The sequence below is a fragment of the Amblyomma americanum genome, chromosome 6 (genome assembly GCF_052857255.1).
Source record: "Amblyomma americanum isolate KBUSLIRL-KWMA chromosome 6, ASM5285725v1, whole genome shotgun sequence".
Lineage (NCBI taxonomy): Eukaryota > Metazoa > Arthropoda > Arachnida > Ixodida > Ixodidae > Amblyomma > Amblyomma americanum.
Genome location: NC_135502.1, coordinates 35,515,937 through 35,534,144, shown reverse-complemented (window position 1 = coordinate 35,534,144; position 18,208 = coordinate 35,515,937). Strand labels below are relative to the sequence as shown.

The window sequence follows — 18,208 nt, the reverse complement described above, 5'->3', positions numbered from 1 at the left end:
AAGGGGCTACTAGTTATTTTTTATATTCATCATTCTTTCCGACAAAAAAACTTCACATTTTCACAGAATATTAGGAAAAAGGCGACATGAGAAGCAGCACCCATGTTGAAACAATCTTCTTGCAGAAACTCTGAAACGTCACTGCTGGGCCTCCTTTGCTGCGGGTATTTCTTATACCATCTGTTGTTACAGATATGTCGTCTCTTGTTGTGGTTGTTATCTATTGTTGCAAAACAATACATAGTTTTGTAGCAACATATTTGAACAACGATGAACTGAGGGCACAGGTAGTAAAGATGGATCCTGCCCTCACCTGCCCCATATGCCTCCTCAGGGGGTGGGAGGTTGTCTTCATGTGTGGTCACTGTTTGCTGGAGCTGATCGATAGCCGATTAAGAAGAAAATTAGACTCTGCTAACTCATCGGTTAAAATGCCTCCGCAACGCGGGATGAAATTTGCTGCCTATGCATGTAAAGGAGCTCACGCGGATTTCACTTATTACAATGCCCACTTACTCCTTGAAAGCCCCATAGTCACGCTGTCTTGTGCTTACCGAGACCCCTTATTCGCGCGGAATCTCAGTCGTCTATTTGACACCCTATACACGAACAATGCATCGTGCAATAAATGTATTCAAGGCCTTTATCTCGAGAATAAAGCGAATAATTTAACCCTTCTGTGGCTAGCTTGAACTTGCGGGGCTATGGATGACAGAATCTTAACAACTGCATATTACGCTCACCTCCGTGTTTGCGATGTCCGGTTTCTAGCATATTTAAGACTCACAGTAATCAACGCCTGTGGAAAAATATATGAAAGTGACGCGTACAAATGTTTACCCGTTGTGAGTCGCGCCTCACCTTAGCTAGACGATGATCAAGCGACGGCAGAGCACGTCAGCTAAGCGAACGTCGAGTTCTTTCTTTTTCCTGTGGACACAAGTCATTTATGGACCATCTGTGCACTGTCGTTTGGACGTGACATTCCGGAGCTATGTGGGACGAGAGAGAAAAGCTTTCATTGTAGGCGGTTTGGGGTTAAGGTTAGATGAGGCTATATATTTAGTCGTACTGTATGAGCAGAGTGATATCCTTTCGGCGGTCTTTTGACGCAAAAAGACTTACTCTGTTGCGTTCGCCGCTAGTGAGTGCAGGCGTTTTCCATGCAACTACTATAGTGTATATAGCTCTTTCTGAGGCATCTAGGCGGGATCGGGCAGCTGTGCAGGCCTTGATGGCGGGATTATCGCAGAGCGATAACCCCAGGTGCTGAGATAATCAGGTGCTGAGCGAGACCAGTTTTACTCACCGTTGCTTATTGAATGATAGAAAATTTGAGAGCGTGTGTAAAAGCGGACTCAAAATTACTGACATCGCACAGCACACGGGCGCCTTAGCGTTTTTCCTTCATAAAAACGCAGCCGCCGCGGTCGGCTGCGTTTTTATGGAGGAAAAACGCTAAGGCGCCCGTGTGCTGTGCGATGTCAGTGCACGTTAAAGATCCCCAGGTGGTCGAAATTATTCCGGAGCCCTCCACTACGGCACCTCTCTCTTCCTTTCTACTTTCACTCCCTCCTTTATCCCTTCCCTTACGGCGCGGTTCAGGTGTCCAACGATATATGAGACAGATACTGCGCCATTTCCTTTCCCCCAAAACCAATTATTATTATTATTATTAAATTACTGTCTAAATGCATATTTGTGTAGAGCGTATCTGTTCTACATGAGTCATAAAAGATGCTTAGGGATATACAGGAAAGAAGGGAAGGAAATAAAAGAAGGAGAGGGGAGGGACGAAACGAAAGGAGGACAGGTAGAAATGAAATGAAAGAGAAAGAAGGAAATGGAGCAAATAAATGAGGAAAGTAAGGGGAAAAACAAGCCTCGAGGTTTCGTCGTCATCATGTTGTGAACAGTGTCACCCACGAACAAGCCGCATGCAGTCAGACCGCCAAGCGTTAAATCTCATGCAGATGCCACTTGCAATAGAGCCGAATGAAAATGGAAAAGCCGTGGCATCCGAGCACACGCTTCGCGGGAGTTGACATCGGCGTCGGATCTGCGCAGCCACACGTGTAGCTGAGGTCTGACTAGAATACCTGGAATATTTGCTATAGTAATAACAGTATGATCTCTAGCAAATTCGGTAGGATAGGTGAGCAGATAAGTTATTTCGCATTATTTTGTAAATAAATTTTTTTCTAAAGGTTATCTGAAAGAGCGCGTCGTTCGATGATGAGAAGAGTGGCAAGATAAGCCTGTGGTTGCACAATCACTCTTTATGAGCAACGAATTCCGGTCGGCCTCATCAGGGGCCTTTCAGTTTTCGCCATGCCAGGCTGTCCAATGTGATTTTAGCTCCTTCGCATGACCTTGAACCGCACTCTGGAAACCACAGGTGATATTGATATACGTAAGCAGTATTGTCAAAAGCTCGACAGAATTCGGCGTGGTGAGGGGGAAGCGTAGTGATTCAAGAAAAGTTACAATTGCCAAAGAACATGAAGCGATTGTTTTAATCAACTGACGTTCGTGATCGATACAGGTTTCTTCTTCAAAATGAAGACAGATGGAATGGGGCTGCTTCTTGCGAATGCGCGTGTTGGTGCAGTGAGTGAGCGTCGATATCAACGAGATTGCCGCGCATTACGAAGGTCATTCTTTCTGGAATCTACGTCCACTAAGGCGTAGGCATGCGTTGGTCGAATGACACAAGAAACAACCGTGCGAAACGAAGCAGCTCGCCGATGCTAAAAAATAAATACAACGTGCCTCTGTCGGTGCATTATAGTGGCAGCTAGCCCAATATAATTTGTGATATACCCGATAGTGTAATTTCTCTACTATAACTCACCGACATTTTGAGCCGCAGTTGCATTTTTGGAATCCTTAACGAACCTGAGGAAAAGTCGCCAGCTTTCCAGCATACTGGCGTCATGTGAATACCACTAGCTCCCTTCAGTGCAGAGGCGTGTCGTCACAGCTAGTCGGGTCGAATTCGCCACAGGACGAAAGCCACTCCTAGCTCTTTACCTTTACCCGTGTCAGTAGGTCAACTGGCTGACCAGCATCGATGACATTATAAAACGAAGAGGAAGGCTGAAATTTGGAGGAAGAAAAAATGTAATTGAACCGGACGTGTCTTGCGTAGTGCGCAGTAGGTAATCGTTGGTCTGCAAGCGACAGCATTGCTAGATGTAGTGAAACGCAGTAGATGGAGAGGAAAAGCACAGTCGACAATCATACGGGGTTTTGAGATCCACATAAGGGTGTTTGCTGCTGGCACAGCCTCAGTGGGGCTTTGGCCAAGCCATTCGTACCGTCATTGAAGTGCGTAAGCTGAAGTTACGAGCTTGCTTCTCGACTATTTTTTACCAAGAAATGGCCGTTTATAACAATGCCGATGAAATGTGGGCACGGCCTGAAGACCTTTTATCAAAGCCTTAGTCGATAGATGCAGCCATGTTTAATTCTCTAGACAAAAATTTCGACCCGACCTGGCCAGTGTTTCGTGTCATTGTCGGTCCACAAGCAGTGTGTCCTGCATGCCTGCCGAAGTTGACAGAGTAAACACACATGACGACCTTTTGTTTCTGTGATTTCGATGGTAACGATCGCTCTGATGGTCGCGCTGATTTATTGCACAAAAGTTTGAGGTCGGGTGTGGTCGTCGTCGAGCGAGATAGTGGGGGTCGTTGATCGCTGGGTCGTTTGAATCGGGTAGACAGCCTGAGTGGAAGCCGGGTGGTCTTAGTCCCAGCCTCCACCTCCTCCGCCTCCGGACCAACCGCCTCCTCCTCCACCGGACCATCCACCACCTCCGCCACCGTGGCCACCACCTCCGCCACCGTGGCCACCACCTCCACCACCGTGGTGACCACCTCCACCGCCTCCACCCTTGGCTGCACCACCGCCGCCCCCGCCACCAGTGCTGACGGGGTGCAGGGACTTGACCAGGTACGTGGATCCCGTCTTGTAAGTCTGGCTGATACCACCTCCTCCTCCTCCTCCTCCGCCTCCTGCTCCCCCTCCGCCGCCGCCAGGGCCACCGCCACCTGAAGGGGACGGGAGAAAGTATCCAAATAACTTCGATCTGGCTGAAAAGTTCTAACTTACCACAACTACACTGTGGGATAAGGCGCGATGAAGCAGGGGCCTCTAGATTAATTTCGGCCATCTGGGGTTGGGGTTCTGGTGTAACAATATGCCAGCACCCGGGCATTTTAGCATTTCGCCTTCATCAAGGTACAACTGTCGGGGCTGGAACTGAGCCCGGAAAATCGTGCACTGTAGCTGAACACTGAAGCCACTGAGCCACTAGGCTGTGTCCCATGTGAATGCCGGTTTGTTTTCATTTCGATCGCATCAGAAAAATACCATAATTGCAGCTTGACGGCGAAAAAGAATGCAGCTTACGAAAAGTTGAAAACAAGAACATCCGCCCTTTTCTGTTTGTAGGCGTACTTTGAATGGGGTAGGCGTAGTTAATGTTCTGATGGGAAGGATCTTGAATAATTTAAGCGAATTTGTTTTGCATCAAGGGGACATCAAGAATTTTAGTACTGGCGCTTAAAATGTTTTCACTATTCATTTCATTCTTTCGGATTTCATTCAGGGCACAAATCAAGACGATGGTGTCATTGCCATTACGCTCTAACGTCCATGCAGCCACGATGCAGAGGCGGCACCACTACAGCTGTTATGAGGCACAAACAGAGGCTTAAGCCATTAAGCCAAAATGTTGCAAGGGCTATGAAAGAAATGCTGGGTGAATGCGTTGATTTCGTGGTCACGGTTAAACGTCGAAAAGTTTAGTTAGTAGCAGTAAATGTCAACGTCTAGTAAAAGGTCAGTAAACTTCAATGTAACAAATAGTCAATGGCGCAATGCTAATAATGAAAATTGAGAGTGCGCACAAAAACAGACATAAGCACACCACAAGCATTGTTGTAGCCGGTGCTCTCGTGTACGTGCTGAGCTGTTCTCTGCGCCCTTATCATGCATGCTATAAAATTTAATAAACACAGCGTAGTCTGTATTCTAATGTGGACTGTGAGTTCCTGTCACATCGATTGTGGCGTGTTGTGGCATGTATATTTGTGGTGCGTGCTCTGAAGTTCAGTTATGAGGACCAGAGAGCGATCGGGCGTAGTGAGAAACCGAAGCCGCTTTGCCGCATGATAAAGCTGGTTGTGAAAGTGCCTCGCTGCTGTATTCGACGTGTCCAGAGGAAAGAATTCTCACAGGAGAAGTTAGGAAAGCCTTTAAATCTGTTCATAAACAGTAGCGCAGCTGGTAAACTGCAATCATTGGGTAAGGAGTTTTGTCGAGATATTTTTCTTTCCTTCTCTTTTTTATTTTTGTGGCTTCCGGCTTTCGCTTCCTTATTTCTGGCAGCGAGTGATTGCCACACTCAAGACGAAGACATTAGGCTGACAGGGAACATTTATTTGCAGGTTTTGCAAGGTCAAGAAAATCGGGTGGGTGCGGTGCTGCACGACGTGCTGGGTTCAGAGGTGTGATTCTGGGGGACATTTTGCCGTAGCGCATCTTTGTTGAGTTCTTGTGATTCTCACCATTTCACATTTAGGGCTCGTAGCTGTTCGGATTCAGGAGAATGGTGAGAATGATGCACTGGGTAGGCACTATGCACTATGACTCATTTTTCGTCCACCGATGCTTTAAATCAAGCTCACGCGGTGTAAACAATACGTCTTTTTCTGAACCTAATCTTGTAAACACATACTGTTGTGGGCAATGCGAGTAGGTAAGCACGCGGCTAAAATTACGGCGGATATATAGAGGTGACCTCGACAGTTGCGTCCGTAATAATTTAGATTGGCAGGATTTAAATGACTAGCTTTTTTGAAGCACTATGAAAGAGCCCATGAGCAAATAACTCAGAAGAAAAAGTATGTGAGAGCTTTGACGCCCTTAAGTAGAATGCTATGGGTCCGCAGAAGCAGTGATGCTGAACGTGAGATTCGTTGTACGGTGTCTAAGCGCACACATGTCACGCGATACACAAAAACGGCGCCGATGTCACTTGATTCATTTGTCGTTTCCCCACCATGTGACGGCAGGTAGACAGACCCAAAAAACTCACTACGTCATCAGTAGGTGATTTTTATCGCACGCGGGCTAATTTCTTACCTTAAAGAACGCAAGAGCCGCACGACAGTGTCGCACTGCTCACGTTTTCTGCGATGTATAGTCGCAAGAGCAGTTGCAAGGCGCGACGCGACGACATCTGGCACTAATAACTGCTACATGAGGCTTTAGGAGTGCGTTTGTCTGTGAAGCCGCCACAGTGGCAATACTTGACCCAAATCCGGTGGATGTGCCCTCAGAGTTTCTGCATACATTTAAAAAAACTCTTCTGGTGTTTGCTAAAGGCTAAAAGAGCGCTCAACATCGTGGCTGATTGCACAGGAGCTCCTAGTCCAGTGCAGTGTGAGGGCCTAGCGAGGCTTTACAGCTGGCTGTTTCTTTTCGTCCCTTCCCTGATGTACCATCACCACAACTCCCGTGATTATTATTGCCGTCGTCGTCAATGTCGTCGTCATTATCATAAAATTCACATATCCACCAAGGTTAAATGGTTTGGCTCGTCAATGCCACCGTCATGATCATAATACTCGCCAAGATTAAGTCCTTTGGCAGACTGCCGGGAGGTTTGGTGGATGTTCTCAACAGGAAAAACGCGAGAGAAACAAGGTACAGTACAAAACATAAAATCTCACACTACCGAGTGTGTTATTCGAACGAGCCAGTCACATGTTTATACATTTCATAAATAGCAACACGTGACTCGTCATCACAAAGCTGGGAGCCCAATCACGCATTATGATAAAAGGCAGCTCCCTTGGTGAAACAAGGACCATAGAGGACACACTGAAAATTAAGCATTTTTTTTTCAGGTTAAGCACAGAGGAAAAAAAAAGCTGTATGCGGCTAACAAAGCGGTAAAGGCGTCGCGGCAAGAACAGTAGTGTTGAGTAGCATCAAGATGCTTTGCAGGAGTCGCGATGTGGTTGCGCGCCATATAATGAATGCTTTTGAGATGAGCAATAGGAACGTTTGTGTTAATGCACCTTCTGCTTTGCTATCTGTAACAATGAAATTCCATGTTATTTTTATGTAGCTTGTTATTTTTTCTTTGCCAAGAGAGATTTTTCGCGAGCTGTTAAGTTCGTGGTTTTATCTGTTAAAATTTTACCGTATTGATTTTATTGTGTTACAAACTTGTTTACTTTTTTTCTTTTTTTATTTGGTTTTATTTTCGCTTACGCCTTAGCCTTACCTTTGCTTCGAATGCATGGCGGTACTTTTGCTATGATACCTTCATACCTTTCTTAAATCACATCATCCATTTGTAGACAACGCTGAGCTAGCTAGCTCCGCATCGCCTAGACTCTGCGCATATGCTTTACAATTTTTTTTTTGCTGGACCACGGGACTTGAATTTTATTGCAGTAGTGTTGTATTCCTGGATTTAGCCTTGAGTCAGGTGATGTTATTTGTGAAGATTGTAAATATGTGTTATGCTCATTCAAACAAATAGTTGACAGTCCGCAATGAGGTGTCTTCTGTCTTAGGTAGTTTCCGTCGTGCCTTCCACGTCGAGGTACGGGAGTTGCAAGAATAAGGTGCCATTGCAGTGATTTCATGCTACCCTGCCTGGCTCCTACCGCTTTCGACTGATCCCGGAAAAACTTTCTTATTTCCTCTATTCGATACCTCGCTGTCATCGACTGCTTACGCTTCCTTTCCCATGGTGCCGACTCTATCACCACGAAAGGTCACTCAGGCAGGAGTTCGCTTAATTCCAGCTACAATGTCACAAAACCTTTCTTGTTCTGTAATCTAAGCCGCTACTCCTGTTCGCAAGGGTCATCTTTACTACACTAGTTGTCATCAGAAGCAGCAAAGCTGTACTATTGTGGACGGCCAGTATGGGATGCACTTACCTCCGCCGTAGCCTCCTCCTCCGCCGCCGCCTCCCTTCCAGCCTCCTCCTCCGCCTCCTCCTTTCCAGCCGCCTCCTCCGCCGCCGCCGGACCACCCGCCGCCGCCGCAGTGGACGGCGCACACGGCGGCCAGAACGACCACACTCGCCAGCTGCGGTGGGCGCGAATCGCTCAACTAATTAGCAGGCGTGGAGCAGGGCAGGCAGTCGCCGATAGCGACCCGTAACACAGAAATGCCTCTCTCCGTACAGCTATTGAACCTACCCTTGCAGAGTCAACGTTTAAAGTGCCGAATAACAGGCCGTTTCCGGTAACTACCGTGGTCCTCTGTCGTAGACCTTCATGGACAGAAAAGCAGTACTACCAGGAGAATTTCATGCGTTGCCATATCAACAGATAGGACTAGCAGCGTGGGCAGCGGCTCTCAGCAGTCTGTCTTCCATATTGGGGAACGTGTCAGCTGGCTGAGCCACCGGCTGTAGACCAGCGCTTGTCTTAGGAGTTCGGATGCATCACCATAGTTTACCGTGATTGTGCGTCTAAATGACGTGTGCGTACCAGGGGTTCTCGGTAATATTTTCTGAAGGATGCAGAAGCGCATTAGCATCTCTGCTCATAAAAGCACGTTGACTAAACGGAAAGGGCTTAAAATAGCAGCTCGTGAGAACCGAAAGTTTAGCATGACGCCCGCCCGCATCTGTCTCCGGAAATATGCCAGGGATTTTAGCAGCATCCAAAATATCATGCGAACTGAATGCCAAGTATAGCTTGGATGCAGTGGTCGTTAACTGCCGGCATACTAGGCGTCACTTGCGTGAGAAGCGGACCATGTGTGTCCGCATTGTCCGTTGGTCATATGCCTGGTTTATTCCCCATGAATCTCTTCACGTTCTTAAAAAAGCTGTTTCCAGAAATGCCTGCAAGGGTTTTATTTTTCTTCTCTGTTTAACAGTTAAGCAGACTATCACTAAGGTTAAGAAGATAATGACATTCGGTTGGAGCCAACACGGACGCTGTGCTCTGTTCCTCAGCTCGTGCACTGAGATCAGAAATTATTTGCGCTTTCTAATAATTAGACAGCAGATTCAAAACGTCACATGCAAGAAATGAGGGTCACTGAATACGCGTGCTTTACGAATGTTAGGGATATCTTGGCAGTATTATAAGAAAAAACTTTGTTGAGACCAATCTACGCATTTTTAATTTTGCAATGTTGTAGACGTCTGTTAAGCGTCGGGACGACTCTCAACCGGCATGCTTGTAGCCCCAAGTCAGACTTACTGAAACTACTCGAATTAACTTCACGTAACTAAGCTTAGGCTACAGAATTAGGCGAAATCGCTTGGAAGACTGGACTTGATACTTTGCTTGGCCGATGCGGCGTTTGCGGCTTGAAACATCAAGCTCTCTCATAAACTTGTGGCAAGTGTAGTCTTCTACGGGACGTATAAAATAATAGAGGCAAAAGTTGGGTTTTCACTTAGCAGCGAAACTCAGGCTTACGAGGTCCGTCATCTTGCTTGATGTTCCTTTTAGAATCTGCAAGCACCGTTGCTTATAGTAGCAGTGGTAATCCATCGGATCGTGACGAGCCAGAATGTGACAGACGCTGCCGCTGCTGCAGGCGAATGACGGGCTAGGATGAGCGCGTCTATTTTCTTCTCGCTGTCAGCGTAAGCCGCTTCTATAGCCGTTTTTCGCAATAAAGGTGCTCGCATTGAAAGTATATGCACAGCGAATGCGTAGGCCCTGTCACCTTCAACGGTTGGCAAGAAAGGCGAACTGGCTCGTTTCTGCAGTACCATTTGATTTGAGTGCACAGTTTTTTACGAGAGCATTAGAAGACATGGATTTTTTTTCATTTGAACTGGACACTCCATTAAACCTCATTGCATTAGGAACAATGTGTAAAAAAAGTTGTGTCTATCACTTCGATACTTACTTTACCGATATGGTTGCTTTGCCTGTAACGTAACCCAAGAAGGCATCTTTGACAGCAAATTTAAGCAAGTCACTTTCGTTGCTTGTGTTAGAGACTGAAGAAAACTGCCTGTACAGATGGCCCTCCCCTCTCCAATGAATCAGGTATGTTTACGAATTGGAACGATTAGTGCGCGCAGCTCATCTACAGGCGCGCATTGGAGATACAATGGACAGCCTAAAGCTGCTAATCCTGCTGACCCCTACGTTCTTCTACTCTATGAAAAAAAGCAAAGCAGAAAAAAATGCCACTAGGTAGCGCCCGTGGACGTACGTACCAGTAACCGCATCTCGTCTTGAGGACGGTCACAGTCGTCGGTGGACGTGACTGCAGCCCACTTTTATAGCCTGGCCTCCTCCTCGTACCTCAGGCGGGCGTGAGTGACGACGACGACTTCTTTTCTTACCCCTCCATCTGAAACACGGCTAGCACCTCTCACTCACTCACACACGCACACACACATAGACCTGTGCATTTTTTTTTCGGCAACGGGGCCCGCCCCTGGCGACACAATGGAGCACCACTCTCCGTTTTCGGGGACGCCCCGGGAAGTTTTCGGACACGGGGTGGATGGCAGGGCGATGACTCTCCGTAGTGGCGTCGGTGTTTTGGCGCCGAAATGGGTTAATCGACATCGCCAGCGACCGCCTCCACCAGCACGCGGGGCGCCCCCCCCCGCGCAAGCCATCGTCTGTCCCACCGCTGCTTCCGTGAACCGCTCTCCTTCTCTGCTCCGTCCTGCTACAGTTCATATGCTTCGCCGGTGCTTCCAAAGAAGCGTCTGCGCGCTCCTTACGAGCCAGGCTGGAGCCTTTCGGTCTCTCATTCTGACGAGCAGACGGCGCCAGGTGAAGGAGAGAGAGACTGTGCATAACCTGGCGAGGGTTGGCCTCGAGCCCTTCGTCGGAGCACGGCCTCTAATGTGCAGGTTAGGTAATAGCTGCTTACCGTTGCGGTTAGGCTGTTTAACCGCATCGTTTATTGCAGAGCAGAGAGTAGGTATGTGGAACGTGCGGCACTCTAAAGGAGCATAAATGAAACTTGTGCTCGATGGCGGGCGTGCGGAAGGAAGTCACCGCACTTGCGCTGGGCCCGTATGCTTTCTGCAGCTCTCCTAGTGGCGCGGGCTTCTATGTTCTTGTCACGAGCGGTCACGCGTGTGCTTGTGTGTAGGTTTTTGATGCGTGACCACACCCTCGCAGAGAGACTCACCGACCGGGCTGGAAAGTTTAAACAGCACGCTGTACTTCTTCTTTTCGCCGGGCGCTTTTACTTGTTGGTCTATCACATAGACCAACAGCGTCCGTTTATCAGAAGTGAATGCCATCCGAGGTATGTACCACAGGTGGGTGACGAGCAAACAAAAGTAAAAGTTCTGAATGAAGTTTGCTCTCGGATTGCGTCTCTCTTGGTACCACAGGGATCCTTGGTTTAATCCCTAGATCAACCACTTTGGCATTACGCTTCGTTCCTCAGTTGCTTAGAGATGGAGGGTATGTTTCTGGGTTAATTGGTACTTGTCGAACATCATGGAATCGCATCGCTTGCAGACGAGGACACCGAGGATTGCGTGTGTGCCACCTCTGTGTCCTCGTCTGCAAGCGCTGTGATTCCACGATGTTACAGATGAAACAGCCATGAAAACAAAATAGGGTGGGGACTCACGTGTCTCCGCGATGCCTCTAATGCCCTGACTGCAAGAAAACACTACGCAATTAAACACCACCCTGGCTTTTTGACCATGAACTTGCATGCGTTTTAAGTGAAAGTTTTAAGTGATTTCTCGGGAAAGCCATTTTACGTACACGGGCCACAGACGCAAGCCTACAGATAGACTTGTACACGCACACAGACACACAAGTAACGACTCTCAGAACAACACATGCGCACAAAGCCACGCACAAGCACACGCGGACACACAGGCGCAGACTGGTGTCTGCAAGAGCAAGACTGGTGTCTGCAAGACATGCAAAAGCATGCGCTCGTGCACGCGGACGTACTGAAACCACACAGACACGCACACACGCAGACAAACAAAAGTGGCACGCTCACAAATAGAAACGATCAGGTAGACAGACATACACATACAAGACACTCGCAGCCCTAGACACGTACACAAACACAAGCAAGTACAAGCAAGCGTTTAGCCATGGACACGCACACAAAGAGGCACTTGCAACGCCACGCTTACGTAAACAAATATGCGTGCGCATGGACCTACAGCCATCCCACATACACAGACATGTACACTCATAAGGTGGCAAAGCAGGCACACACAGACACGCATATCAACCCGCAAAAGCACACGCGGGTATGCACATAGCTTCATGTTCACGCGCGCACGCACACAAATACATGCACATGCACACGCAGGCATGCGCGTGCAGAGAGATACTCACAAGCACACAGGCACACAAATGCACTTGCATACGCTGCGAACACATGCGAACAGATCCACACACACACACACACACACACACACACACACACACACACACACACACACACACACACACACACACACACACACACACACACACACACACACACACACACACACACACACACACACACACACACACACACACACACACACACACACACACACACACACACACACACACACACACACACACACACACACACACACACACACACACACACACACACACACACACACACACACACACACACACACACACACACACACACACACACACACACACACACACACACACACACACACACACACACACACACACACACACACACACACACACACACACACGCACACACGCACACACGCACACACGCACACACGCACACGCACACACACACACACACACACACACACACACACACACACACACAGGCGTACATACACACAGGCGGGCTGGCACGAACACGCATGTCCACCCGCACGAAGCACATGCAGATATGCACAAAGCTTCATGCCCACGCACACACGCAGCCATGCGCACGCATGCAAAATACATGCACACGCAGGGGCACGCGTACAGATACCCATGTATAACGCAGTCATTCTGGCACGTGCACACAGACGCACTTGTATACAGTGGTACACGCACACAAGCACATGCGCACACACCGAGCCCCACTAACGCCACACATACACACGCAGCCGTGCTTGCATACAGACGCAGGCACACACACACAAGCACGCTGTGTGAACATGCACAAAATCTCTCGTATACACACATGAACGCATATGAACTCTCATGAACGGGATAAGGAAGACGAAATGTGCTTGCTAAGGTGGCTGCACATCACTCCAGTGAAAAATCTCGCAATTCGCGTAAATACGTTCCTTATATCAAGAGAGTTGACTTCACACCATATGAGGAAGCTCCCGGAGCTCATGCACCGTCTGACTGGGTGGCAGTCAGCAAATGTCCTTCAGTCATCCCGGCCGCTGGCCTGGCCTCCGAGGCTAGGCCTAGGGCCACCGGTGACGCGCTGGCAGAGGTGGCTTCGCCGGCGTCGTTTACGACGGCTTCAGCAACACCTCTTTTGACAACTGAGACTGGGTCCCATCTCCTGGTTCCTGCTCCCGGTGTATTAGCGGCAGCGCACATCCCGCCTTCTCCAAATGCACCTCAGCCCGTGAGCGATCTGCCCTCTGGGCGGAACTCGGCAATAGCTGCCCAGCCTCCACTGCTGGATGGGGCTTCAACTGTGCAGCGTGAGGAGGAGAGCTCTCCAATGGACCTGTCTTCAGCAACTCCATCCGTGCGACCGGCTTCTCGCAGTTCTCAAAAGCGCCCATCAGGGGACACTGCACAGGATTCGTCTTCTGCCAAGTGCAGCTCACAAGGCAAGCGTTCCTGCCCAGCGTATGCCAACCAGGTGGTTGTGCCGACATCGGAATCGGTATCGTATAAAGTGGCAATCAAAGCTCTGGCAGCCCAAAGCCTGACAGATATTCCGAACAGGATTCTTCAGGCGAACCTGGACGAGTGTCTTGGGACCAAAGGTTTTCGTGGCTTCATGGCTAGAACGAAATCTAATACCATCGCTCTGTGGCTCTCGACTTTGGCTGCTGTCGAGCGTCTGCAAACGCTCAAGTGCATAGCGACTACAAGCGAGATCTCGGTGCTGGTCCAAGGGTACCTAGTAGAAGGTTCGGACCTACAAACTGTTGTTTACAACGTCGACGTTGCCGAAGACCAGACGACCCTCCAGCGTGAGTTGTACTGTCCAACCCACCGTGTCATCCACGTGCGGTATAAGGGAAAGGGGCGCTTGTGCATCGTCACACTGCAAGGCCCACCAACTCTTCCAGAACGAATTTACTACTATGGCTGTATTCTGCGGCCTCGCCCTTGCAAACCGAGTGCTGTCTATTGCTACAGCTGTTTCAGACCTGACCACATGCGCCGATCATGCCCTTTTACAACGCAAGATGAGGTTCGGCCACAAGGCCTTACAGGTACGGGTCTTACAGGTACGGACTTTGCAAGACTGGCGACCTCGAGATCACCTCTCCAACTTGCCGAACAAAACAGAAAGCAACTGAGAAGGTTCGGCATGGGATCCGTAAGCAAGTGCCTCCGAATGAAAACAGAGCCCCGATACAGACATCCAACAGGTTTGCGGCTCTCCAGTGAGATGAAGATGGAGCTGGCCGGAGCTTTTTGAGCCCAATCCACTTGCAGCACCTGCCCAACTGTCATACAGTGATAAAGTGCGCAAGGATCGCCGTCGCCTTCAGGCTACACAAAAGCACAGCATGCTGGAACCTCTGCGTGAGAACATGGCAGCAGTTGACGACCAGATTGCCCACCTTTTAGCCGAGGTCTCTAAGCTACGGCAACGCCGTGAATTGCTTGCTCGCCGTATACAACCAGCGGAATCCCACTCCGTGCCAGTCAACACTGCAGCGCCGTCAACTACGTCCAGCCCTCATGCGTTTTTCGCGGACTCTACCAGGTCTTCTGCAGCACTGCAGGATAACTCAACAACATCCCTCCTCCGATTTCTGGTAAACCAGTTATCTAACCTGACATCAGTTCTATTACAATGCTTGGAAGTCTAATCGAAAATGGCGAGTACTTGTTGTTGTGGTGTGCTCCAATGGAACTGCAGAGGCCTCTGCACAAAGCTTGGAGAGCTGAAACCTCGACTTCTCATGAACAAGCTCCAGGTGTGGGCCCTGCTACTGCAGGAGACCAATGCCTTGCCATCCATTCGGGGCTTTAATGGATACATGTCTCCTTCAATGAACGACCGTCGAGTGCACACTGCTGCCCCTCCGGGAAAGGTGGCGGTGTACGTTGATGCGCGTTTTCCTCAAGTTCGCCTCTCCCCAGAAAACTGTTGCCCCTCATATCAAGAGGTAGTCGCAGTGGCTGTGAAGCTTCCCAAGGCAACTGTTTTGGTCGTGTCATACTATGTAAGACCCGCCGGTGGAGCTCCCGCATTAATCTGGGGTGGTTGCTAGCTCTACGACGACAACACCCAGGGTGGCGTATTTTAGTTGGTGGTAACTTTAACGCCCCTCATCCGGACTGGTGGTACCCCACTTCAAGCCCCCGTCGTAGGCGTGTGCGGGACGCATTCGCGGATGCGCTGTTTGTTTTACTCAAACATCCAGATTCAGCAACGCGGACTGCGCGCCATGCTCGCAGTCCAACGTATGCTCCGCACCTTACGTGGTGGTCAGGGCCCGGCACTCACTCGTGGCACCTGGAGCCAGGCTGCTGGGGTAGTGACCACCATCCTATCATCATCGGTCTCCATCCATCAAGGGCCCGCGGATTACGCCGTAGTGTTCTGTGGTGAATTGGGACACGTTTCGCACCACCGTAGAAGATCTCTCTCTGCAATCATCTACACTACTTGTGGACTGCATACAAACTGCGCTGAATAAGGCTACTGCTGTCACCTGGACGGACGTGAATCGCCCGGCGCCGGATGTGGATCTGCTTAACCTGTGGGCTGCTCGCCGACAAGCGGAGATGGCAGCTTCCCGAGACCCGACTTCTGCGCAAGCACGGACAATGCTGAATTACCTTACTGCCAAGGCTCGCAGATATGAACGCGATCTCTCGCGACGGCAGTGGCATGCGTGGTGTGAGCAGTTCTCGACAAAGTCCTCGAATGCTGCTGTCTGGCGAACGTTCCGTGCAATGACACATGGTTCCCGTCCTTCTGACACTGCGGCCACAGGATGCTTTGCAGCTAACTTACCGCCGGATGGTTTCGCCAGAGAGATAGCGCGGAAGTTTTTCCCCAAGTATGATGTGTTGCCTCCAAGGGTCATAGGAGCCCCATTGGCTGTCATTCCAGCATATGTCGATAAGTTCTCATCTACAGCCGACGCCGAAGGAACTGAAAGCCCATTTTCAATGCCCGAGTTGCTTGCAGCAATAGATGAGGCCCGTCGGAAGACTGCGCCCAGTCCAGACTCCATTCCGTATGAGGTTTACAAGAACTTAACTTCGGCTGCACTGCCTCAACTCCTCGCCATGATTAACAAGGTATAGATAGAAGACATCGTACCAGAAACCTGAAAATCGGCTATTGTGATCCCCATACCAAAGCCGGGGAAGCCGCCGACAGACCTCGGAAATTGCCGGCCTATATCGCTTACGCCAATATTGTGCAAGCTTACCGAAAAAATGCTTGCTCCACGACTCTCGTGGTGGCTTGAGCACCGTGGTTTCTACCATTCCGCCCAAATTGGCTTTCGTACGTCCATAGGTACAGAAGATGGACTGGCTGTCTTGGCGTCAGCAGTTCTGGCCTCAACTCGCAGCCACAATGTACGTACTGTACTGGCCATGGACGTTGAAAAGGCGTACGATATTATCAGTCATGCTGCCACCCTGGAATATCTTGACATGCTGCATTTCCCCGTTAGAGTGCGCAATCTTGTTAAACCCTTCCTTGAAGGCCGACATTTTGCCATACGCCTCAGTGGTGAGGCCCTCAGATCATTTGTGCCTCTTCGCGGCGTTCCCCGGGAATCGGTGTTATCGCCAACATTATTTAATATTGCTTTTATACCTATTGCTTGGCGCTTACATGATATTTCTGCGATCAAGTTCTTATTGTATGCTGATGACATAACGGTGTGGAGCCCTCACAACGACCTGATGACTAAAACAGCAGCTCTACAACCAGCCATAGATATTACGTCGACTTATGCTTCTTCAATTGGTCTTCAGCTTTCAGTGAGCAAAACAACGTTCGTGTCAGTCGCCAACCGCTGGGGCGCCGTGAACTCGCTGCAACACCAATTCGTCTCCATCTATCAGGAAGTCCAATTCAAGAAAGTTCGACCGTAAAAATCTTGGGCTTGACAATACACGAGTCAGGAACAGGTACTGCTTGGCTTTCTCGGGCTAAAAATCAAGCAATTCAGGCGTTGGTTGTGATTAGACGCCTTGCTCCTAAAACAGGCGGAGCCCGCTCTCATGTTGCACGACAGTTGGTGCGGGCGGTTGTGCAACCGCGCCTCATTTACCAAGCCCAATTCCAGCATTTGACGAGGGCTCATTGGGATCGCCTAGAAGCTGTTAATCGAGAGGCAATGAGGGTCATTATTTGCCGTCCCCGCATTACCCCGATCGTGGTGCTCCAAGAACATGCGCAGCTGAATACACTAGATGAGCTGGTGCAGCAGCGACGCGATGCTCGCCGCCTAAAGTCAAGCCTTACACACACCAAGTGCGCACTCTGGGCATATGCTTCATCGTACTCCATTCTACAGCCGCCCCCGCCAGTTCTTCCTCACTGGTGTTTTGTGCAGCTAAGCGACAACAAACCAACTCATCTACGTCGGCCATCATCTACCCGCGCGGCATCGTCGTTTCGCGACCGAATTATAGAGCAAGATGCCAATCTGCCGCATGGCTCAATCGTTATGTACGTTGACGCAAGCATCCAGGCCTGCGAAACAACAACGGCAGTTTACTGTCCTTGCAAGCCTTCCCTGAACCAAACTTCAAGGTTTCGCCTCTCAGAACCACCTTCCTCCTCCTGTGCGGAGATGCTTGCGGTTCAAGAGGCACTTTGCTCTGTGGCCGCCGTTCCCATGCTACCTACGGCCCGCATTGTCATTCGCACCGACGCCCTTCACTTCACACGCCTACTACGACGCGTCAGTCGCACCCCAGAAATCTGCCAAGACATCCATCGTCTAGTGGCACGCATCCCGCAGCAAATCCGTATTGAGTGGGTCCCGCGTGACCTGCTGAGCGCAAAAAGCCGCGAAGATTCTGCGACCCTTTTT

At 49.6% G+C, this 18,208-nt stretch overlaps 1 protein-coding gene across 1 annotated transcript; it reads right to left on the bottom strand.

Annotated features, from left to right (window-relative positions):
• Positions 1–3,750: 3,750 nt before the first annotated feature.
• Positions 3,751–16,874, bottom strand: LOC144095198 (uncharacterized). Its single transcript, XM_077628986.1, has 3 exons — positions 16,776–16,874; positions 7,971–8,121; positions 3,751–4,055 (listed from the first exon to the last, which is right to left on the bottom strand). Exons 1-3 carry the CDS (start codon positions 16,872–16,874, stop codon positions 3,751–3,753), a joined length of 555 nt encoding a protein of 184 aa, XP_077485112.1.
• Positions 16,875–18,208: the final 1,334 nt, after the last annotated feature.

Coding starts and splice junctions, on each gene's coding strand:
- LOC144095198 (XM_077628986.1), bottom strand. CDS start 16,874: ATGTCGGCCTTCAAGGAAGGGTTTAACAAGATTGCGCACTCTAACGGG. Junction 8,122..16,775: donor GCAGCATGACTGATAATATC/GTACGCCTTTTC, acceptor CGCCCACCGCAG/CTGGCGAGTGTGGTCGTTCT. Junction 4,056..7,970: donor AGGAGGAGGCTACGGCGGAG/GTAAGTGCATCC, acceptor CGTCCCCTTCAG/GTGGCGGTGGCCCTGGCGGC.